The 21393-nt window shown below is 41.0% G+C and overlaps 1 protein-coding gene across 14 annotated transcripts in view; it reads left to right on the top strand.

Moving 5' to 3' along the window:
• Window positions 1-21393, top strand: part of LOC145361758 (activating transcription factor 7-interacting protein 1-like) — a 165182-nt gene that overhangs the window by 84274 nt on the left and 59515 nt on the right. For all 14 annotated transcript variants that reach the window (XR_013889862.1, XM_080217701.1, XM_080217703.1 and 11 more), the window contains 5 exons: window positions 409-1526; window positions 6735-6785; window positions 11768-11913; window positions 15867-16004; window positions 18533-18613. Coding sequence is in view for 13 of the 14 variants with exons in the window: in XM_080217701.1 (XP_080073827.1) it covers window positions 409-1526; window positions 6735-6785; window positions 11768-11913; window positions 15867-16004; window positions 18533-18613 (1534 nt within the window). In the remaining variant the exon portion in view is untranslated. The remainder of the gene's footprint in view (window positions 1-408; window positions 1527-6734; window positions 6786-11767; window positions 11914-15866; window positions 16005-18532; window positions 18614-21393) is intronic.

Raw genomic sequence — 21393 nt, 5'->3', positions numbered from 1 at the left:
GATTTGCCTTGAGTACATAGAGATCTGTATTGATTTAACGCAAATGTATGTGGTACATGTTGAAAATATAATTCCAGTAGCTGTCACTAGGTTAAAACTGTGAATAATTGGTTCTAAATCACGTGGACTTTAACTTGGTAATTTTAAAATAATTTTACTAAGATTCATTTGATTTTACTGAGATTATTTTGTCATTTAAACATAGGTTACTGTAGGTAATGGAATATGTATCAAATAATAGGAAGATTCTTTGGAAAATCACTATCTTTTGGCAGGTCTAGTGTGCTGGGGATTTTTATTTGTCCTGCCAAAAATAACTATTTGGTGTGCAGCTATTGATTTAATTACCTGATGTTTGTTTGCTATATGAGTCTTAACTCACAGTTCTTTTAATTCTCTTGCTTTCAGGAATTCTGAGATGGATACTAGTGAAGAGCTTCCAAAAAAAGTCTTCAAAGCCAGAAAAACGATGCGTGCAAGTGACCGACAGCAGTTAGAGGCTATCTACAAAAGCAGAGGGGAACTTTTAAAAGCAAATGAAGAGACCAAAACAAAACTGTGTAATGGTAGACATGAAAATGGAGATTGTGACAATAAAGCCTCACTAAATACTAACTGCATGGATGATGCTGATATTGATAGTATTAATGATGTGAGGCTGGGACCTGAGGAACTGCAAGGCAATGCCATTGATGAACTTAGTATCACACATACACCTGAACTAAACTTTGCTGAAAAATGTCTTAATGAAAATAAGGATTTCACCTCACAAGATGAAAAGATGGACTCAGCAGCCCCAGTTGCTAAAGATGAACAGATTTCTACTGGGAGCACAGGAAACCAAATTTTGGCAGATGTTGAGAGCAAAAGAGATGACACTGTGGAATCAGAGTCTGCTGAGTTGAAGCAGGATTCTTTAATTGCAGATAAATCATGTTCTGATTCTCAGAGCCTTTCAGATAAGGAAAGACCACCTTCTGTTGGTGACAGCAGGAGTCAGGAAATACTAGATGAAAGTAGCCTTAAGTTACAGTCTTCCTCTTCCTCTGTGAGAGAAAAGGAAGACCATGAAAGTTCATTGGACATTAGTGAAGAGGCAATAACGAGTAGCATAGAATCTGTGCAGGAGAAAAATGATTGTGAAAGTTCTAAAATGGAGTGTGCAGAGACTGAAAGTGAGATTGCAACAAAAGACAAATTAGGTGAGAACAAATCAGCAGAGAACAACCAACTGGAAATTGAAGAAATAATCCCAATTTTGGAGAAATTGGCCCCAGAGAAGGACAAAGAATTATCCTGTAATCAAGGAATTGTTCCTGTAGTGGATTCCCCAGCACCAAAGGACAGTCCGTTAAAAGACTTGCAGGAAGAACAGATGGACACATCCCCATGCAGTTCTCCAACAAAAGAGGAGTGCAATGGCAACTTGCCAGAGGAAGCATTCCTCGTTTTATCAGATGAGGATGAGCCAGTAATTGAGAATAAAACAGAAAATGAAGAGCTGGTACCAAAAAATGATGTTCCAGGTATGCTCACTTGGTGCCATGCTACATTGCCTTTTGCTGAAAATATTTTGGATGTAATTGGATGCTAGATTTAAATGGGGCTGGTTGCTCTTTCACTTGTTAGGCCTGATTTCATCAGTTACAAATGCCCTGAGTTTTGTTGCACTGTTTCAATTCAGTTCTGAGTGGCTACTCCATAATTTGGCTTCAACGATGGTGATATGTAGATGTGGGAATTGCGCAATGCAGGTGTGGTTTTTTGAGGTTGTGCATTTAGGGCAGAATAGAAACAGTTTTACTCTTAAGAGATGATATGAATGTTTTAGGGTTTGCAAAAATGATGAACGAGCTCCATTTCTCAACGTTAGGTTATTTTCCTTTGATCAGTTTAGGGACCTTGTGGTGAAGGATCCTGTTGGGGAGAGTGATCATTGTATGGTGGAGTTTCTGGTGCAGATGGAGGAGGAGAAAGTGGGTTCCCGGACACGCGTCCTTTGTTTGAATGGAGGGGAGTACGGTAGGATGAGAGAAGAATTGGCGAATGTGGACTGGGGGAGCGCGTTGGAGGGAGGGTCTGTTGAGGAGCAGTGGAGGATCTTTAAGGAGATCTTTCTTGGTGCTCAGCAGAAATTTATTCCGATGGTCAAAAAGGATAGTAGGAGGAGAGGTAATAAGCCGTGGATAACGAAGGAGGTGAAGGAAAGTGTTAAATTAAAAGCGGAGGCGTTTAGAGTAGCTAAGAGTAGTGGGCGAGAAGAGGATTGGGAGAGGTTTAAATGTCAACAAAGATTGACAAAGAAGTTGATAAAGAAGGGTAGGAGAAAGTATGAAGCTGGGCTAGCGCTTAATATAAAAAAGGATAGCAAGAGTTTTTATAAATATATAAAAAGGAAGAGGCTGGCTAGGGTGAACGTTGGTCCTTTAGAGGATGAGAAAGGGGACCTAGTGGTAGGGGATGGGGATATGGCTAAGGTATTGAATAACTTTTTTGTTTCTGTCTTCACGGAGGAGGACGTGAATAATTTGCCGGGTGTTAGCGATGGAAAGGTGGTAGGACTGGAGGGTCTTAATGACATTACTGTTACTAGAGAGGCGGTGCTCGACAGACTGGAGGGGCTGATTGTGGACAAGTCCCCAGGACTGGATGGAATGCATTCGAGGGTTCTGAAAGAAATGGCGGAGGTGATAGTGGATGCCTTGGTGGTTATTTTCCAGACGTCGCTGGATTCGGGGAAGTGCCGGATGATTGGAAAACGGCTAATGTTACGCCGTTGTTCAAGAAGGGTGCCAGGCAAAAGGTGGGGAATTAGAGGCCGGTTAGTTTAACGTCTGTGGTAGGAAAAATGTTAGAATCTGTCATTAAGGAGGAAATTGCGAGGCATCTTGAGGGGAATTGCTTGATAGAGCAGACGCAGCACAGTTTCATTAAAGGGAAGCCGTGTCTGACAAATTTACTGGAGTTCTATGAGGATGTGTCTAGGGCGGTGGATAGAGGAGAGCCGGTGGATGTGGTCTTTCTGGATTTTCAGAAGGCGTTTGACAAAGTACATCACAAGAGGTTATTGCAGAAGGTCGAGGGACATGGAGTTGGGGGTAGGGTGTTAGCGTGGATAGAGGATTGGTTGTCAAATAGGAGGCAGAGAGTGGGGGTCAACGGGTGCTGTTCGGATTGGCGGATGGTGACTAGTGGAGTGCCCCAGGGGTCGGTGCTGGGGCCTCAGCTTTTTACCATTTATATAGATGATCTAGAGGAGGGAACCGAGTGTAGGGTGTCGAAATTTGCTGATGACACGAAGATTGGGGGAACGGCAAATTGTGCGGAGGGTGTGGAGAGTCTGCAGAAGGATCTAGATAGGCTGGGCGAATGGGCCAGGAAATGGCAAATGGAATTTAATGTTGGCAAGTGTGAGGTGGTCCACTTTGGTAGGAAGAATGGTAGGAAGGACTGTTACTTACGGGGCGAAAAACTGCAGCAGGCGACGGTGCAGAGGGACCTTGGGGTCCTTGTGCATGAGTCGCAAAAACCCAGCTTGCAGGTGCAGCAGGTGGTCAGGAAGGCGAATGGGATGCTGGCCTTCATAGCGAGGGGGATTGAATATAAAAGTAGGGAGGTCTTGCTGCAGCTGTATAGGGCATTGGTGAGGCCGCAGCTGGAGTACTGTGTGCAGTTTTGGGCGCCGCACCTGCGCAAAGATATTTTGGCCTTGGAGGGAGTGCAGAGGAGGTTTACTAGGCTGATACCGGAGTTGAGGGGGTTGAGCTATGAGGAGAGGCTGAATAAACTAGGCTTGTACTCGTTAGAGTTTAGAAGAATGAAGGGAGATCTCATTGAGACGTATAAGATGATGAATGGGATGGATAGGATAGAGGTGGAGAGACTCTTCCCGCTCAAAAAAGACAGTAGGACTAGGGGGCACAGCCTCAAGATAAAAGGGGGACAGTTTAGAACGGAGTTGAGGAGGAACTTCTTCACTCAAAGGGTGGTGAATCTCTGGAATTCTCTGCCCGTTGAAGTGGTGGAGGCTGCCTCGCTAAATATTTTTAAGACGCGGGTTGATGGGTTTTTGATAAGAGAGGGGATTAAGGGTTATGGGGAGAGGGCGGGAAAGTGGAACTGAGCAGCGACAGATCAGCCATGATCTTATTGAATGGTGGGGCAGGCTCGAAGGGCTAGATGGCCTACTTCTGCTCCTATTTCTTATGTTCTTATGTTCTTAAAAACATTTTTAAACTATAACCGTATTGATAACTCATACAGTAGCAGTGGGAATGATGAGCAACAGAGAAGAATGAGAAGTGAGCGAAGTGGCAATAATAGCAACTTGCATCTGAAATAGCGCCTTTAATACAGAAACGTACAATGGTGCTTCAGATGGAGAATGGGATAACAAAAGCAGGGTGTTTCCACAGGGTGGGGGGGCTAGATGACTAAAGAAAGGCCTCCACTAGGAGAAGGAAAGGAAAGATTTACAAGTTGCCAGCCACCTATAAAACTGCGAATTAATTTATAGCCTACATTTGTTTGTCTTTGTTTTTATTCCAATTTAAACAAATCAAGTCCAATTCAGAGTTTCAACAAGTTGAGACATGCCTGATCCAAGCTGACAAGATGTGGATGTGCTGGCGTTGGACGGGGGTAAACATAGTAAAAAGTCTGACAACACCAGGTTTTAGTCCAACCGATTTATTTGATAGTAAACTCACAAGCTTTTGAGGGGACTCCCTCTTGAAGCTGACAAGACAGGGCTCTCACCACCGGTCTTGGGGTTGACCTACATGATCCAAGCTGATTGGATTAGGCATAGCTCCTCCTCCAAGACTTAATGTCATCTGCATCTTAGCGAAAAGGCCGAGATGCTGCTTTGAAAAATTGCTTCAAATGAAGCTAAAATGTGACCTAATGACTTCAACCAAGCACAGCATGTTGATACTACACTTGATCTTGGTAAAATAAACCCGCATACCCATGCTTGCTGTTGATTACAAATATTGTTAGGAGAAATAAAGCAGGAGGCTGTTGATGATTTTTGTATGTGTGCTTTTACTGTCTTGTCGATTTTTTGCCCTTTTCAGCTACATGCACTGTTTTGTTCATCTGTCCCTATTATGTTATTAGCAGCACTAAGTTTTATTAATGCCTTGATTGGTTGATCTTTCTTTGTACCTTTTGGTATCAGTCAACTAAAGCTTACTTTTACATGATTAACTCTTAGCCTGCAGTTTTAAAACAGTCATGTGAATTTTCCCTAATAACTGAGGACCGCAATGCCATCTACAGAGTATAAAATCAGAACTCCTGTTAGCACATAAATCACTGCTTGATTTGGATCTGGGTTATGGAGGAAAGGATCAGCCAGCCACTCCACTTAGCTCCTGCTGGAAAGTACAAGCAAGGATAGAATTAGCTTTGCTGTGAGCAACTCGCGGGTGAATACTTTGGCTGCTATTGCAGTTGAAAAATACTGGCTAACCACTTAGACCAGGTGCTCTCGAAGTGCATATTAGTCTTTGTATTGTGTCACATTCCTTGGAGAAGAGTGGCAAGAAATGTGACACAATATGAAGTTACAGAATGGGAAAAGGGTGGTTTGCCAATCAAGCTCCACTTACTACAAGCCCCACTCCTCCCACAATGTACAGTCTGGCTTCAGGATGGGAAATATGCTCTTTCAAATTCTGGATAAGATCTGACTAAGATCATTCAGTCGCAGTGAGGCCATCCTGACTGCAGAAGTGTCCAGGATCACTTCCTCTTATTGCAGAGATTTTTTTTTGATTCCTTGTCTACAGAGAAGTAAACTTCAGCTCTGTGGATGAGATGGAAAGAATCAAACATAGTGGGGGAAGGTGACCTGACTAACTATCACTGAGCATCTGTTGTTGCGACTGGTCAGAATGTGTGTTGACTTACCATGCACATGATGCACACGCACACAGGATTGGTCACAAGCCTACCTAATAGCCTAACTTAGGACTTATTTCAAGCACAGTTCTGTTCTTATGCAACGTCCATCCATGATGAGATGACAAGCTCATTTGACTAATGGACCTGAAATGAGATAATAGATCTTTGCATTAGTCCAATAGTCAGTGAATCATGATATTCCCCATGCTGACTTGTTTGGTTTTAAGGCAACAGCATGAAAACATTTTGAAAATTAAATTTGTTTTAAACATAACTTGGTCTCGAAACTGCTTGTGAAGATGTAAAATGTAAATATTGTGAAAGAGTTTGGAGATATTTGGAGCCCAACAAGGGTGAAAATAGTAAATTTCTGTTAAATACTCAACCATATGCAACACAAAAACAGCAACTTGTCCCCCTACCTGTCGCTGATGATCTACCATAACGCCATCATTCCACGCTATCCCTGTATCCCTTGATGTCAGTCATATTTAGAAATATGCTTTGAACATAGTCAATGAATCTCCACAACCCTCTGGAATATAGAATTCCAAAGATTCATCACACTCTGACTGAAGAAATCTCTCCTCATCTCAGTTCTAAATGGCCTACCCCTTATTTTGAGACTGTCCCCTGATTCTAGAACCCCCCCCCCCCCCACCCTTCCCACTGCTAAATAGGGAAAATATCCTTTCTGCGTCTATTCTGTCCAGCCCGTAGAATTTTGTACACTTCAATGAGGTAGAATACCTGCCTCAAAGTGGATGTTTCACTGTTAAAGAATGTAGTGAATCAATGGCCTTTCTTTGTATTCTGCTTCATAGATACTGATCATAAAGAGCAAGCATCTGATACAAGACAAAAGCAAGAACCAAGTAAGTATTTTTTTAAGAAAATGTTGCACAAAACTGATCCATAAGGATAATATGGTATCTGAATATCTTTTATCTGTATCCTCCTTTCCGTAAAGTACCAGAATTACTCACTTAACACCATCCCCTTTACTGTTTTATCTGTCCAGGTTGCTGGCTTCCGTAGCAGTGAACTATTCTAACCTGTATCAATAGCATTCCTTCAAATAAAGCCCCCAGATGTTATTAAGTAGAATGCTGTAGTCAGTGGCAATAATTCCTACGTGTTTGTGATTTTAACTGCTGGAACTAAAAGCATAGGTGAGGTTCAGCGGTCTTTGAAAGTGATTTAGCATGTATATGATGGTCCAAAATGGTTTCCTTAACTGATAGGTTTCTTGTTGTTTGGGGAAGATAATAATTGGGCACAGTCAAGTCTGTAGGCAATTGTGAACATTCAGCAACACCGAGGTTGAGTTTTGCCATGCACAAGGCTAGCCATGCCATCTTATTTTTAAAAAATTATGTGCCACACCCCCATGCTTTCCATATGCACAAGTGGCAAGTGATGTTTCTCTCAATGGCACAGATTTTAGAAAAATCAACCCTTAAAATGCAGGCTTGGTCTTTATGAAGTTGTTTCCCAAGTAAATTGCTGGAATGGTTTCTGGTACTAGTCTAACCTAAATAATCTGTGCTTATAGAACAAATAAGACAGCCTTAAGAATAAAACGTGATGACAACTGAATCTGAAATGATTGTACAGGACAGTTCTGAGTAACCTGCTCATTGAATAGCCATACACAAATATAAATTCAGCCCTTCACAATGTGAAAATTGGATGCCACAGTTGAATGCAAGCAGCTTTTATTTCTGACTGTTGCTCTATCAGCATATCTTCAAATAAATTGCCAACAGAACCCTATTTTAAAAAGCTCAAAATAATCAAGGCAATGGTTATATCTAGTTTTGCGTTTAAATAGTTTTAATGACATCCATCAGGATAGTGCTTTGAAAGAGATTTGACCCTAACGGTAATAGCAAATTCAATTTGCATTCAATTCACAGGTGATTGAGCATTGCATCAGCTGTACGGTGCATAATCAGCAACCGTGCAGAGTCCATATCCCTTCTAAGTCAGTACCCTAATATTCATGCATTTTTTAAATCAACGTATGTGCTGCAGGTGGTCAGGAAGGCGAATGGGATGCTGGCCTTCATAGCGAGGGGGATTGAATATAAAAGTAGGGAGGTCTTGCTGCGGCTGTATGGGGCATTGGTGAGGCCGCAGCTGGAGTACTGTGTGCAGTTTTGGTCACCATACTTACGCAAGGATATTTTGGCCTTGGAGGGAGTGCAGAGGAGGTTTACTAGGCTGATGCCGGAGTTGAGGGGGTTGAGCTATGAGGAGAGGCTGAATAAACTAGGCTTGTGCTCGTTAGAGTTTAGAAGAATGAGGGGAGATCTCATTGAGACGTATAAGATGATGAATGGGATGGATAGGATAGAGGTGGAGAGGCTCTTCCCGCTCAAAGGACTAGGGGACACAGTCTCAAGATAAAGGGGGGGGGTTTAGAACGGAGTTGAGGAGGAACTTCTTCACTCAAAGGGTGGTGAATCTCTGGAATTCTCTGCCCGTTGAAGTGGTGGAGGCTGCCTCGCTAAATATTTTTAAGAAGCGGGTTGATGGGTTTTTTGATAAGCGAGGGGATTAAGGGTTATGGGGAGAGGGCAGGAATGTGGAACTGAGACACGACAGATCAGCCATGATCTTATTGAATGGCGGGGCAGGCTCGAAGGGCTGGATGGCCTACTCCTGCTCCTATTTCTTATGTTCTTATGTATGATTTAAGAGCAGGGATAGTCCATTTGGCCCCTTGAACTTGCTGCATCTCTCCATTTAAATAAAATGCTGCTCTTTTATTCTTTCTGCCAAAGTAGACAGGTTCATATTTACCCACATTATATACCATTGGGCAAATGTTTTGTGCATTTGCTTCACTTACCTATAACCCTTTGCAGATCCCTTGTGTCCTCTTCACAACTTATTTTCCTTTGTGCCATCAACAAATTAATTCAGTCCCTTCATCCAAGTGATTGATATCGTTTGTTAAAGGTTGAGGTCCCACCATTGATCTCTGTGGCGTTCCACTTGTTGCATTTTGCCAACCTGAAAATGACTGATTTCTGTCTACTGTTTTCTTTTAGCCAAGCTTCTATCCATGCTAATGTGTTACTCCCTACACCATGACCTCTTACTTTGTAGTAACTTTTAATGTGGCACCTTGTCAAATGCTGTCTGGAAATCTGAGTGCATCATGTCCACAGGTTACTCTTTACGGTTACTTTTTGGCTCTCCAACGTTTGGAAGGAAATGCTCGTAAGAATCAAATACTTTTATAAGATTTAAAATACAAAAATATTGTATATTTCATCCTGTGGAACTTTATGGTATGCCCTGGTTCCAAGGCTGGAACCCTGATAGGAAAATTAATAAAGTATAAATCTTCATTGTTATATGTTAAAATAACCTTTTGGGAGTAATTTAATCTTTGGGTGTCATTGACTTCACAGATCACTGCAAGTTAGCTCTCACTTTCTTGTATGTCCTAGGTGAGTTATATAAAACTGCCCAATTTACAGTATAGCTAGCTAGTATTAGAATAAAACAAGAATATTTCTTAAGTCCATAATTTCAATGAGTTTTTTTTATAGGATCTAGCATGCAATAGTTGATGAAGAGGTGTTAATAATTATTGGATATCGAGCATAAAATATGATTGTACTTGATGCATTTGTCACTTTTTATGGGTGGCTTTGCACATTTATGCTATTAATCCTGGAAATATCATGAAATGTAATTTGCTCATTCAGATGTCATTAGGACTTTGAGGGGACTGGATGACAAGTATGTCTTTTATTTTAAATGGGTTTTTATGAAAATATTGGTGGTCTTTTTTATTTTCTGAAAACTAACCTTTAATGCTTATTTTCAGCCGGTGAAAACCTGTTGTTAAAAATAGTCACTTCCATCAAAATAATAGTTGAGAACAGCCAGTCAAGTCTAAGGAGATTGCCTCCTTAAAGGCATTGACAACTCATTGAGGGAGATGAAAAAAGCAAAATAATTGATTCTGTTTGGTTCTAGGATCCTCTAGCTGGGGGAAAATTGAGCTTTTAGGCTTCTTAAGTAACATTCTTACATAAAGGCATTGTTTGCACCCTATGGAAATTCAGGGAAGTACACTTTTTGGGGCATCTGAGACGTATGATGATGATTACAATTTTGTTGGCATTTCTTTCAAACTTGTGAAATTTTGTGATGCTTCCTATTGCTGAGATACATTTATGTTTTTACACTGATGTGTATCCAATCTAAATAAGTATGTACCTCTGTTTTCATGAGTTTGTCAATGGGAGGAAGTTTTGTGACTTCTCTTTGTTTACTTGGTTTGTTCAGCTATCTTGTCTTATAAACTGTGAAGTTAAGTAGAACGATTGGACAAGAAAAGAATCATTATAGGCCTTTGGAATTTCGTAAAGCCCAGGATGTTACAAATGGGCTTACTTTTGATAGCCATGCTTTTATAAGAACAATAGGGATAAGATGGTGGTAAAACTATTACTATTTTCTTTCCCTTTGATGCTCATCAAGGGAATAAGATAGCAGTGCTGTAGTATGGAGTGGTTTTCTTCTTTGTACCCAGTGACAGCATTAAGTACCCCCAAGATAGGTAGGGCACACATTGGGCTCAATTTTACCATTTTCATTCCAAGTGCTGAATCTGGGCGTAATGCAGATCTGACTTAGAAATCTGCTTTCAGGCACTCCCATACGTGCTCAGCCTGAAAAAAAGCATCTCCAGTCCCATTCACGCTGTAGGTGGGGCTTAGCACGGACAAAGTGATCGGAGATCTGAACTGCGCATGTGCAGTTGGAAAAAAATTTGAAAAGGCCGCCCGTGTCAGACAGCTCCCGGGCCGCAGAAAGCGGGAGCGATGGCCTCCATAGACATCACTGCCCTCCTTATCTATGCACTTGCACCCCCCCCCTTCCGCTTTCCACAGACATCATTGTCCCCCTTATCCACACCCCCCCCACTACCCACAGACATCGCTGTCTCCCTTATCCACCCCCCACTACCTACACACATCACTGCACCCCCCCCCCCCCCCCCCCCCCCCCCCCCCAAAACCAGTGGGTGTGAATTGTGTTGCCGCCGTTCCTGGGTTTTGGTAAAGTGACAATCTGCACGGCACGGATCGCGTATCGCATTAATAGCCTCACGTTTTCGGGTGCGACGCAATGGTAAAATAATGCCCATTGAGTAATATTTAATGATACCCAACCCAATATTGTGTCTTTAATGTCAACTTCCAAATGATCACTCCCAACGATCTGCTCTTGTTTCCCATTCAAATTGCTTCCATGAAAAGAAAAGGAAGTGCATTGAGTAGGGAGACAATGTTCAAAGAAGTTCAATAAATGAGGTAAACTGGATTTGTTAACAAAAATGCCAGAAACTGTAATTTAATAGCTAGAGTGATTGGGCAGGGATTTAGTAGCCATTTGCAAATAGAGTATGTTTTTAAGTTATGAAAATATTGCACAGGCCTGAAAATGGGCCACCAACATAAACTGGTGGTAGAGCTTCAATTAACAAATGTGTCTTGCCAAAATCCTAAACCAGAAGCGTTTATCCTGTACATTTGGTGCGCAGTTTTCAGTGTTCAGGCCGCCAAAGGTGAGGTTTTGTGAATCACACTCGTTTCATCTTCACCAACAAGAGCATAAGCATCTGATCGGTAAATCAGTAATGCCTAAATATAGATCAGAGTTCACAATTTTTATAGTGCTGTAAGCCCAAGGCTTATTATTATTTAAAAATAAAATAGAAACAACCAGAATAATTTTGAAACAGAAAATTGTTGGAAAATCTCAGCTGGTCTGACAGCATCTATGGTGAGAAAATAGAGCTCTGAATAATTTTGATCTATCTTTGTAGATGAAATTGTGCCACGAAAAAGGTCTAAGTCTGAAGATGCAGAATGCAGTATATCCAAGCGGTGTCGGTTTTCTGAAGATGAATACGAGGCTGCCTTAAAAGTGAAGATCACTGCCAGAGGGGAGATCCGCCAGACACTAGAGAAGGTATGAGTCGTGGCCTGTTGAGTAAGGAAATAGTGATTCACTCCTCTGCCCATGTCATTTTGGGGGACATTGTTCTACTGCATTTCATCAAGGGGCAAGCTTGGTTATCTCCAATATATGTAAAAGCCTGCTTTTGAACGACATATTCAGCTGCTATTGACTCTGTTGTATTTGTGCAGAGGAAGTCAGCTAGTAACTTGTAGTTTTTATAAAGTTTTAAAATATTTTGTTTCATGGCATATTGTTTGTAGACATTGCTGTAAGGATGCTTTTCATCTTTTTGCATGCCTTTTTTTGACTGAGCATAGATGGCCATGGTTTTGTGTTGATGCTTATTCCATTCAGAAATAGTAATGTTAATCCCACGTATCCACTCTTCTTATACCTCTTTATTCCCTTTCTTTCAACCACCCAGTTAAACCAGCGCAGACCATATCAACACAAAATCAGTGAGCTCATGGAGCGTTCCACAGCACCTCCGTCCTTTCTTGGGTGACATAAAAATGTATTCCTCTGACAATTTAAATTGTGCATCCTGACTTATGATGACTTTAAGAATTTACTGCCTTCGCTGACTGGGAATATAGACGGGGTTTTCCTCTCGAGGCTATGTATTGCTAAACTTAAGCTAATGCAGAGACTCATGGAATGCCGTGTACTGATTTAAGACGTGACTTTATTTAACCAAATGATAGAATGGAAGAATGATATAAGGAAAGCCCAGCACTCAAGGTATAGAATGCGGGCAGCCCTATATCACTCTGAAGAACAATGCCCTCCTGAAGACAATTATACATCTACCAAATTATATTGCCCATCTTTCTGGTGGGCATTATCCAATAATCATTAATACAAATCAGTCAGTAATCATCCTGTCATTAACTCCAGCCAATAACAATGCACATCATGACCTAATGGGATCTCATTTGTTATTAATTATGGACGTTATCCTCCTTTTAGTTGCCTGATAAGAACATAAGAAATAGGATCAGGAGTAGGCCATCTAGCCCTTCAAGCCTGCCCCACCATTCAATAAGATCATGGCTGATCTGTCGTGTCTCAGTTCCATATTCCTGCCCTCTCCCCATAACCCTTAATCCCCTCTCTTATCAAAAACCCATCAACCCGCGTCTTAAAAATATTTAGCGAGGCAGCCTCCACCACTTCAACAGGCAGAGAATTCCAGAGATTCACCACCCTTTGAGTGAAGAAATTCTTCCTCAACTCCGTTCTAAACCGCCCCCCCTTTATCATCACATGCTGCAGTTTTTCGCCACGTAAGTAATAGTCCTTCCTACCATTATTCCTACCAAAGTGGACAACTTCACCCTTGCCAACATTAAATTCCATTTGCCAGTTCCTGGCCCATTCGCCCAGCCTATCTAGATCCTTCTGCAGACTTTCCACACCCTCCGCACAATTTGCCGTTCCACCAATCTTGGTGTCATCAGCAAATTTCGACACCGTACACTCGGTTCCCTCCTCCAGATCATCTATATAAATGGTAAATAGCTGAGGCCCCAGCACCGACCCCTGGGGCACTCCACTAGTCACCAACCGCCAATCCGAATAGCACCCATTGACCCCCACTCTCTGCCTCCTATTTGACAGCCAATCCCCTATCCACGCTAACACCCTACCCCCAACTCCATGCCCCCTGACCTTCTGTAATAACCTTTTGTGCGGCACCTTATCAAACGCCTTCTGAAAATCAAGAAACACCACATCCACCAGCTCTCCTCTATCCACCGCCCTAGACACATCCTCATAGAACTCCAATAAATTCGTCAGACACGACTGCCTCGTAACATGAGACTCTGGACATGAAATAGGAGGATGGTCCCACCAAATTGAAGCCACGTGACTCTCGTCTAACTCTGAACAATCCCTTATGTCTACTCGCCACCTGCATTATCAACTCAAAGTTGTATGACTCTGTTCATCAAATTGGCATTGGTAGCCATCTTGTTCCTGACCTCTGCTGATAACATAACTACCTCTCAGTGGAACTACTGTTCCTTAATACCTTTCCCACCAGGGCCTGCTGTATTCTGTCACTGACTGAAATTTCACAAAAGTCCTAAAACAGACTTCCTTCATTTCATAAATTCAAGATGTATTTTTAAAGTGGAAAATACTCGTTAGTCATACAGAGCTGTCTTCTATAGCAACAGCCCTGGCCAGTGTTCCCATAGTCCAAGATCATTCACTCTTAAGTTAGTGCATGCTAGTGTTCTTAAACTTGCGCTTATGTGTTTTTATTAGCCTAATTATCCCTCCAACATCAGGAACCATTTAAAACAACAACACAGCTGCTACATCTGTTCCAATCTTACCTGCAAGTGTGCAAGAGGTTTCCTTATACATATCTGGATGACAGTTATATGAATTAAAACACAATGATCTTAACGGTCCACTCAATGCACTTATTCTCCTGCCTTAAGACTGAACATTCAGCAGAAGTACAGATCTTATTATGACATCTGATATGACTGTGACAAAGGGAAACTTTCCTTCCTTAGGCTTCAGACAGGTTGTGAAGGATTTGTTGCAGTTGACCACACCATACTCCTCTAAAACCCCTCCACTGTTATCAATTGTGTAGTATAACTCTGACTTAGTTCCATTTTTATCCATCTTATTGTATCCAGAGCATCACTTGAAAAGGCTTTTCATCCTGCCCCTGCTCTGCGTTACCTCTGTTGTTCCCCAAGGATCTATCCTTGGCCCGCTCCTATTTCTCATCTCTACGCTTCCCCTCAATGTCAGTTGAAACACAGGGTTAGTTTTTGGGTGTATGCTGATGATGCCAAACTCTACCTCCACACCATCTCCTCTATTGCTAAATTATCAGACTGCATGCCTGATGTCAGTACCAGACAAGCAGATTAAATATTGGGAAGAGGAAGATTTTGGTCTCCACTCTTTAAACTCACTTTGGTAGGAGCAACAGATGTGTCGAGTATAGGGCTAACGGGAGGACTTTGAATAGTGTGGATGAACAGAGGGATCTAGGTGTGTGTGTACATAGATCCCTGAAAGTTGGGAATCAAGTAGATAAGGTTGTCAAGAAGGTGTACGGTGTCTTGGCGTTTATTGGTAGGGGGATTGAATTTAGGAGTCGCAGTGTAATGTTGCAACTGTACACTACTCTAGTGCGGCCGCACTTGGAGTACTGTGTGCAGTTCTGGTCCCCGCATTACAAGAAGGATGTGGAGGCGTTGGAGAGGGTGCAGAGGAGGTTTACTAGGATGTTGCCTGGTATGGTGGGGAGGTCCTATGAGGAGAGACTGAGGGATTTAGGGTTGTTTTCGTTGGAAAGAAGGCGGCTAAGAGGGGATCTTATTGAAACATATAAGATGATTAGAGGTTTAGATAGGGTGGATAGTGATAGCCTTTTTCCTCGGATGGAGAAAGCTAGCACGAGGGGGCATGGCTTTAAATTAAGGGGGGGTAGCTACAGGACGGATGTCAGGGGTAGGTTCTTTACCCAGCGGGTGGTGAGGGATTGGAATGCCCTGCCTGCTGCAGTTGTAAATGCGTCTAGTTTGGGGGCGTTTAAGAGATCTCTGGATAGGTTTATGGACGAAAAGGGATTGGTATAGGCTAGTGGGTCATTGTTTTTGTAACTGGTCGGCGCAACATCGTGGGCCGAAGGGCCTGTTCTGCGCTGTAATGTTCTATGTTCTATGTTCCATCCTTTTCCCTGCAATATAGTCTGAAATTAAACCAGACTGGTTGCAAGATTGGTGTCATATCCATTTTGATGTGATAAAGGTGCAAAATAAATAGAAATTGTATTATCTGGTGTGTATTTTTGGGGAGACACTGCCTTTTATTCAAGTGGAAAAAGTTGGAAGGGAAGAAAAGCAATCAATGTACATCATTTGAAATAGATTAATTGAGAAAAGGGTAAATCAAGTTTGTGGTATGTAATTCTTTTTTGAATGCAGATTGTTCAGCAGATTATTGAAGAACGCATCAGTTCCATGCAGAGTGCTGTTTTCGACAAGAAGCTGGCAGAACTGAAAAACAGAGTAGAAAAAATTGAATGCAACACGAGGCATGAATCTTTAATCAGTGGCTTACAGGCAAGTACTCCAATATAGTGGGTAGAAATAATTTTGGCCTGCTGCTGATGCAATTTTACAGCCATTAAATACCCTGTGCATGAACAACCAGAGCGTAGCAATCTTGCAGAAAGTCTTTTCTAATAGTCCAATTTCCCAGATTAACACAAGTTAACTTTGTCTCACAATGCACAGTTGAAAATAAGTTGGCCTGCCATTGTCTATTCAGCCACAAACATTGCCACTGCTGAATTGCGGTCATGTGTTTATTAACTTGGCATTTTGTTTCTACAAGAATTTACCGCAAAAATGCAAGCGCAGAAGATTTATAGTTTACAAGCTAACTCTGTTGAAGGATGTGGTTTTGTCAACTACCTTTGAAGGAAGGAAGAGCAAATAAACCTGCACCACTTTTCTCTGCTTTCATTAACTTGTGTTGGCAAAGACATATGTGCAATTTAGGCTTGTTGGCACAGTGGTTAGCACTGCTGCTTCACAGTGCCACGGACCCAGGATCAATTCTGTCCTTGGGTCACTGTCTGGTATTTGCACATTCTCCCACGCCTGCGTGCGTTTCCTCTGGGTGCTCCGATTTCCTCCCACAGTCCAGAGATATGCAGGTTAGGTTGATTGGCCATGCTTAAATTGACCCTAGTATCAGGGGGATTAGCAGGGTAAATATATGGGGTTTCGGGAATGGGCCCTGAGTGGGATTGTGGTTGGTGCAGACTTGATGGGCAGAATGGCCTTCTTCTGCACTGTAGGGATTCTATATTGCTATTGTGAAGCACTTCAAGCAGAATTTACTTTTTTAATGATCTTTTGTCTCTTAAATCCTGTAAAGGCACAGGATGTAAGAATATGAGCTAAAAATAAAATACTGATTTTGAAATTTCTGCCTGTTTGTTTGATCTGTTACGATCGTCCCAGAATCAGATGCTCAGCAATTTCCCCCCCCAAACCATACATAACACCAAAGATGAAAATACCAGCCATAATGCTATTTTTAACATTGCAGATAGGAAGCTGTTTTAACTTTGCCACTTGCCTGCTGCTTTTTGAATGTTATGATTCTGGTGTACAAATATCTGATACCTGTGCACTAGATAGGTATATTGTGATTTGATGAAACTTGAATCTATCAGTAAGCAGAATGAAAGGCACCAGTCACTTTAAAAATTTAAAACCCTCCAAATTGGAAGTTACCAAAAGCTACTAATATAATGAGAAAGCAAAAAAAATCACATTACTCAATATTTTCAAGTGAATTTCCTCTTGTGCTCACAAAAAGTTGTAAAAGATTCTAATATGAGACTTTTTTGCCTTGCTAACTTTGTAATGGGGATAAAGGCATTTATATTTTTATGAAACATGAGTCACTGAAAATTTCATTTGTGACAATCTCTTCTCCTTGAGGCAAGCCATTGCACTTTTCTAACTTTCCCTGAGCACTGCCACGCTAGATCTAATAATTTGAAATCATAGATCGAAAATCATTTCAATTTACAATCCTATAAATGTTCCAATTTTCTTCCCACACCAGCACCATATAGAGAACTCCTAATTAATATCACTCCACAGTTGATGGGTGTAATATTATGTCCAGTCACAGATTCCCTCTCTTCCTGTTTGTTGCCCCTGCAATCACAACTGCATCTTTTTCCACTGACTACAGACCCTTGTGCTTTTGTTGGAATTTGTGTTCAGCCCTGCTCGAGCTCGCTGCTCCGAACAGTTTGAGAACAATGGTGAGGGAGCAGCAGCGGTCAAAACATTTCTCATTACTGAAATTATTAAAATAAAGTCCACCATTTCTAAGTACCTCCAGAGACATCTGCTGTACCCCAAGGAGTATGTATAACCTGCTTTGGGACAATAAACCTCAGAATGCTGCCATTTATTTGACATGATGTGGGTAAGCCGGCGTTGGACTGGCGTAAACACAGTATAAAGTGAGTATATTATCAAATAAATAGGTTGGACTAAAACCTGGTGTTGTCAGACTTTTTACCGCCATTTATTTGATCAGGAAGTGAGTAAAAAACACTTGTCCTGTCAGGAGTTAGATCGATGTTGATGACAAATTTGCCTCTGCTGCATCTGACTAATAATCTTATGTGCCTGTAAACGAAATGCACATTGTGAAGAATGTGTGGACATCAGAAAATGTAGCAGCCATTGAAAGTGCAGTTAAAACAAACTAACCAACTTGTTTGCGTTCATGCCCTCAGGACATCCCAATTAATTACTTTTGAAATTTAGTAGTGTTCCCTAATGTAAGAAATGTGAATCAGTAATGTTTCCCAAATAGCAATGGGATATCAACAAAATAATCATTTCAGTGAATTTGGTTACTCCTGAAGCTTTGCTTTATCCTGTCCTGTGCATTTCCAGCATTCCAACACTTGCAGTTATTTTAAAACAGCCCAATTAATAATTATCATATCCAGAATAACACTTGACTGGCCTGGGTGCATGAAACCATTTGGTTGTTATTTTGTGACTGATTTCTTTTTTAAAAAATCGTTACGCTCTTGACTTTTCTGCAGGCAAAACTCATGCAGATAGAAAAAAGGCTAGGCTCAGCAAATCAAGCTCGCAATGATTCTGCCTCAAAAAAAGTGCAAGAGGTAGGTACCAAATGGGACTATTGCTTAATTGTTTAGGGAAAATAATGTGATTGGACCTTATTGCAGTGACCAAGTAGTATCTCAGCAGTGACTCAGTCTCCTTCTGGATGTACTGAGGGTTAACTTTAAACTTGCAGGAATCGCTAGAAAATAACCCTGCATTTCTTGATGGGAAACAAATTTATACGATTCAAAGAGTGCTACTTCAAACATAGTCTGTCAACTCAAACATTTCCTCAGTCATGTCTGTATGGTTGCAAATTATCTTTAGTTACCTGCTATCTCCCATAGATCATATTTTAGTAATGTTGATCTATGAGGAATACAAATGTTTCCATACAAGAGTAGCCCTCACTGAAGCTTGAAAAATTCTGGCATGCATGTGTTTTCTAAAGGATGTTAAATATTTCTGGGTATTTTAAATTTGTAGAACAGGATGAAGAAAGAGAAGTTAAGGAATGCAAAATTGATTTGGGGCTAACGAATGGAAAAGACTTCAGCTTTCAATTGAAAGTTTTGCTTGCAGGGGGGGTGCCATAGCTCTATAAATTTCTTTATAGCCAGTTGTTTACCTTTTGGAACCCTAATGGGCTTTTATTGGTTCCAGTATGTGGAAACATTTATTTGTGAATGTGCAAACTATGTGGTGGTTGGGGGAGGGGGTAGTGGAGAGAGACTTAAATACAAATTCTTCTGTCATTGGGGTCGCCATTGTGGGGTCTGACAAGCCTTCCTAGTAGACCAGCATGAACAAGCAGATATTCAATAGGTGTGTGACATCCTCAACTGCACCGCTATGCAAAGGACTGTTCCCAGGTTCCCAGAATAGTCATTTGCTCATAACTTCACCTGGTTCACCTTACAGGCGATGTGGCCTCAGTGGTAAACATGCATTTCAAACAAGATTCCATAACGTGTGAAATGTCTTCAGATATTTTAAAGGCATAAATATTTGTGAAATTGCTTTAGGATTGTTAATAGCTGATTTCTCCTTTAGGAAATTGAGCTTGGCTGTTCTTGTTTTTTGCCCCATTTTCTGTACAAATAATTTTTATTTTGCATATTAAGGGTAGAAAAAAGAGTAAGTTGAGTAGGAGCTGGTTGAGCTTGCCCACTAACCTATACTTGGGCAATAACAAAGTCTCACTGAATGTAATTGTTCCTGTAAAATGCTCTTGGTCAGGAGGGGAGCAAAAGCCTGAAGCGAAGTCCTGGTTTTCTCTGGGCCTCTGGCTCTGTTATTTTTGATCTAGAATTTATCAAACTGTTAATTTTCTCTCTTACTTCTGTCCATAGCTGCAAAAGAGGAAGTGGTTTATCAATGCTGAAAATGCCAAAGTCCCTAGATTGTTTCTTTTACTATTTGGTGCTGGTGCATCTGTTATATTGAACCACTTTGTTTAAATATGCATTAAAAGATGTGTTGATTTAGTTAACATCCATCTGAACTCTTGCTTGCCATGGTTAGTTAACAGTGATGCACAAGCAAAGATTCAGTAGAATTTTATCAGACTTTTTTTTTCTAGTTGGTTTATATGTGAGGCTGCTACAGGGACCTAAGTTTCACATTAGCACTTCAGTGCAGACAATAGACAGTGGTGTCCGCGTAATGTAAATCACACTTTTACAATGAATTTGCAGACAACCAACACTTCTGAGGATACCGATGACCATGTGATACTATCAGGATCCCAAACTTGCATTGCAGCTTGTAAAGTGCTTCTCTTCACTGCCTTCTGCGTGCACAGACATCCATGGTGATTTGTTTATTTCTCCAGGAACTATTCTTTATATGTGCTCTATAAGATGGAAAACAACCAACTGTTTATGTATGTTACCAAGTGCCCCTTTTCTTTTAAACAACTCTCATTTCTGCAGCTGAGGCTTGCTCCTCAGTTCAGATCTGCTGTTGCTGAATGCTGCTTTTAAGTTCCTTCACATAATTAAAGGAGAGAATGGCAGAAAAGGACCAATTCTACAAGTTGTTTTGCAATTGTTGTAATAATATTTCTCATTTGTATTGGGCAGAATGTTATAAAATTTCATTGGCAATATTGATTTGTATTATTGTGCTTTCAGTTTGAAAGCTTTTATGCAATTGAGGCTTATTTATTTTGATAATTAAAATATATATAATAAAAGCAACATATTTATTTTGATTTATAGAACTAAAACATTCTGTCTTGTCCAAAGCCATAAATAAGAGTGGAGAATTGATGAATACCAAAACTATGCATTCAATAAAAAAATACATCTATTAATACAATATAACCTAAAGAAATTCAGTGTTAGGTCAGACATTATTAAAATCTTCACAGACTTCTATAAACTTGGATCTATTTTCAGCCTTCTGGAGTTTTGTCATTGCAGCTATTTGCTTAATACTGAAGATGTGTTTATGGACAGCTGTGTGCATAGCAAGGTGATAGATTGCAGTGACTACTGAGTCCATGGAGGGAGAGAAATGGTGAGCCTGTTATGGCACCTTGTTTTAAGTTTGTTACCATGATAAATGCATCACTTGCATGAAAGTTGGAACTAGTAAAGCACTGTACTGAAGTTGAAGACTGTTTTGTGCAGGAGACGCTGATTCATATAATTAAAAGAAAACGCTAAGAGCTTTAAGAAGCAAGCAACTGCTGACATTTAGACTAGATGGCTCACTTTGGGAGTGTGACTCATGGTCGACTGGTCTGCTTTTTTGCCGGAACATTGATTGCAGCGAGCTTTGGTAGTGTACAAAACTGCTGTATTCATCTGTGATGATAGGGACATAAAAA

This window comes from Carcharhinus amblyrhynchos, chromosome 35 (genome assembly GCF_965287045.1).
Source record: "Carcharhinus amblyrhynchos chromosome 35, sCarAmb.v2.hapA, whole genome shotgun sequence".
Classification (NCBI taxonomy): Eukaryota; Metazoa; Chordata; class Chondrichthyes; order Carcharhiniformes; family Carcharhinidae; genus Carcharhinus; species Carcharhinus amblyrhynchos.
Note: the sequence above shows the minus strand (reverse complement) of the source record. Positions and strands in the feature narration are given on the sequence as shown.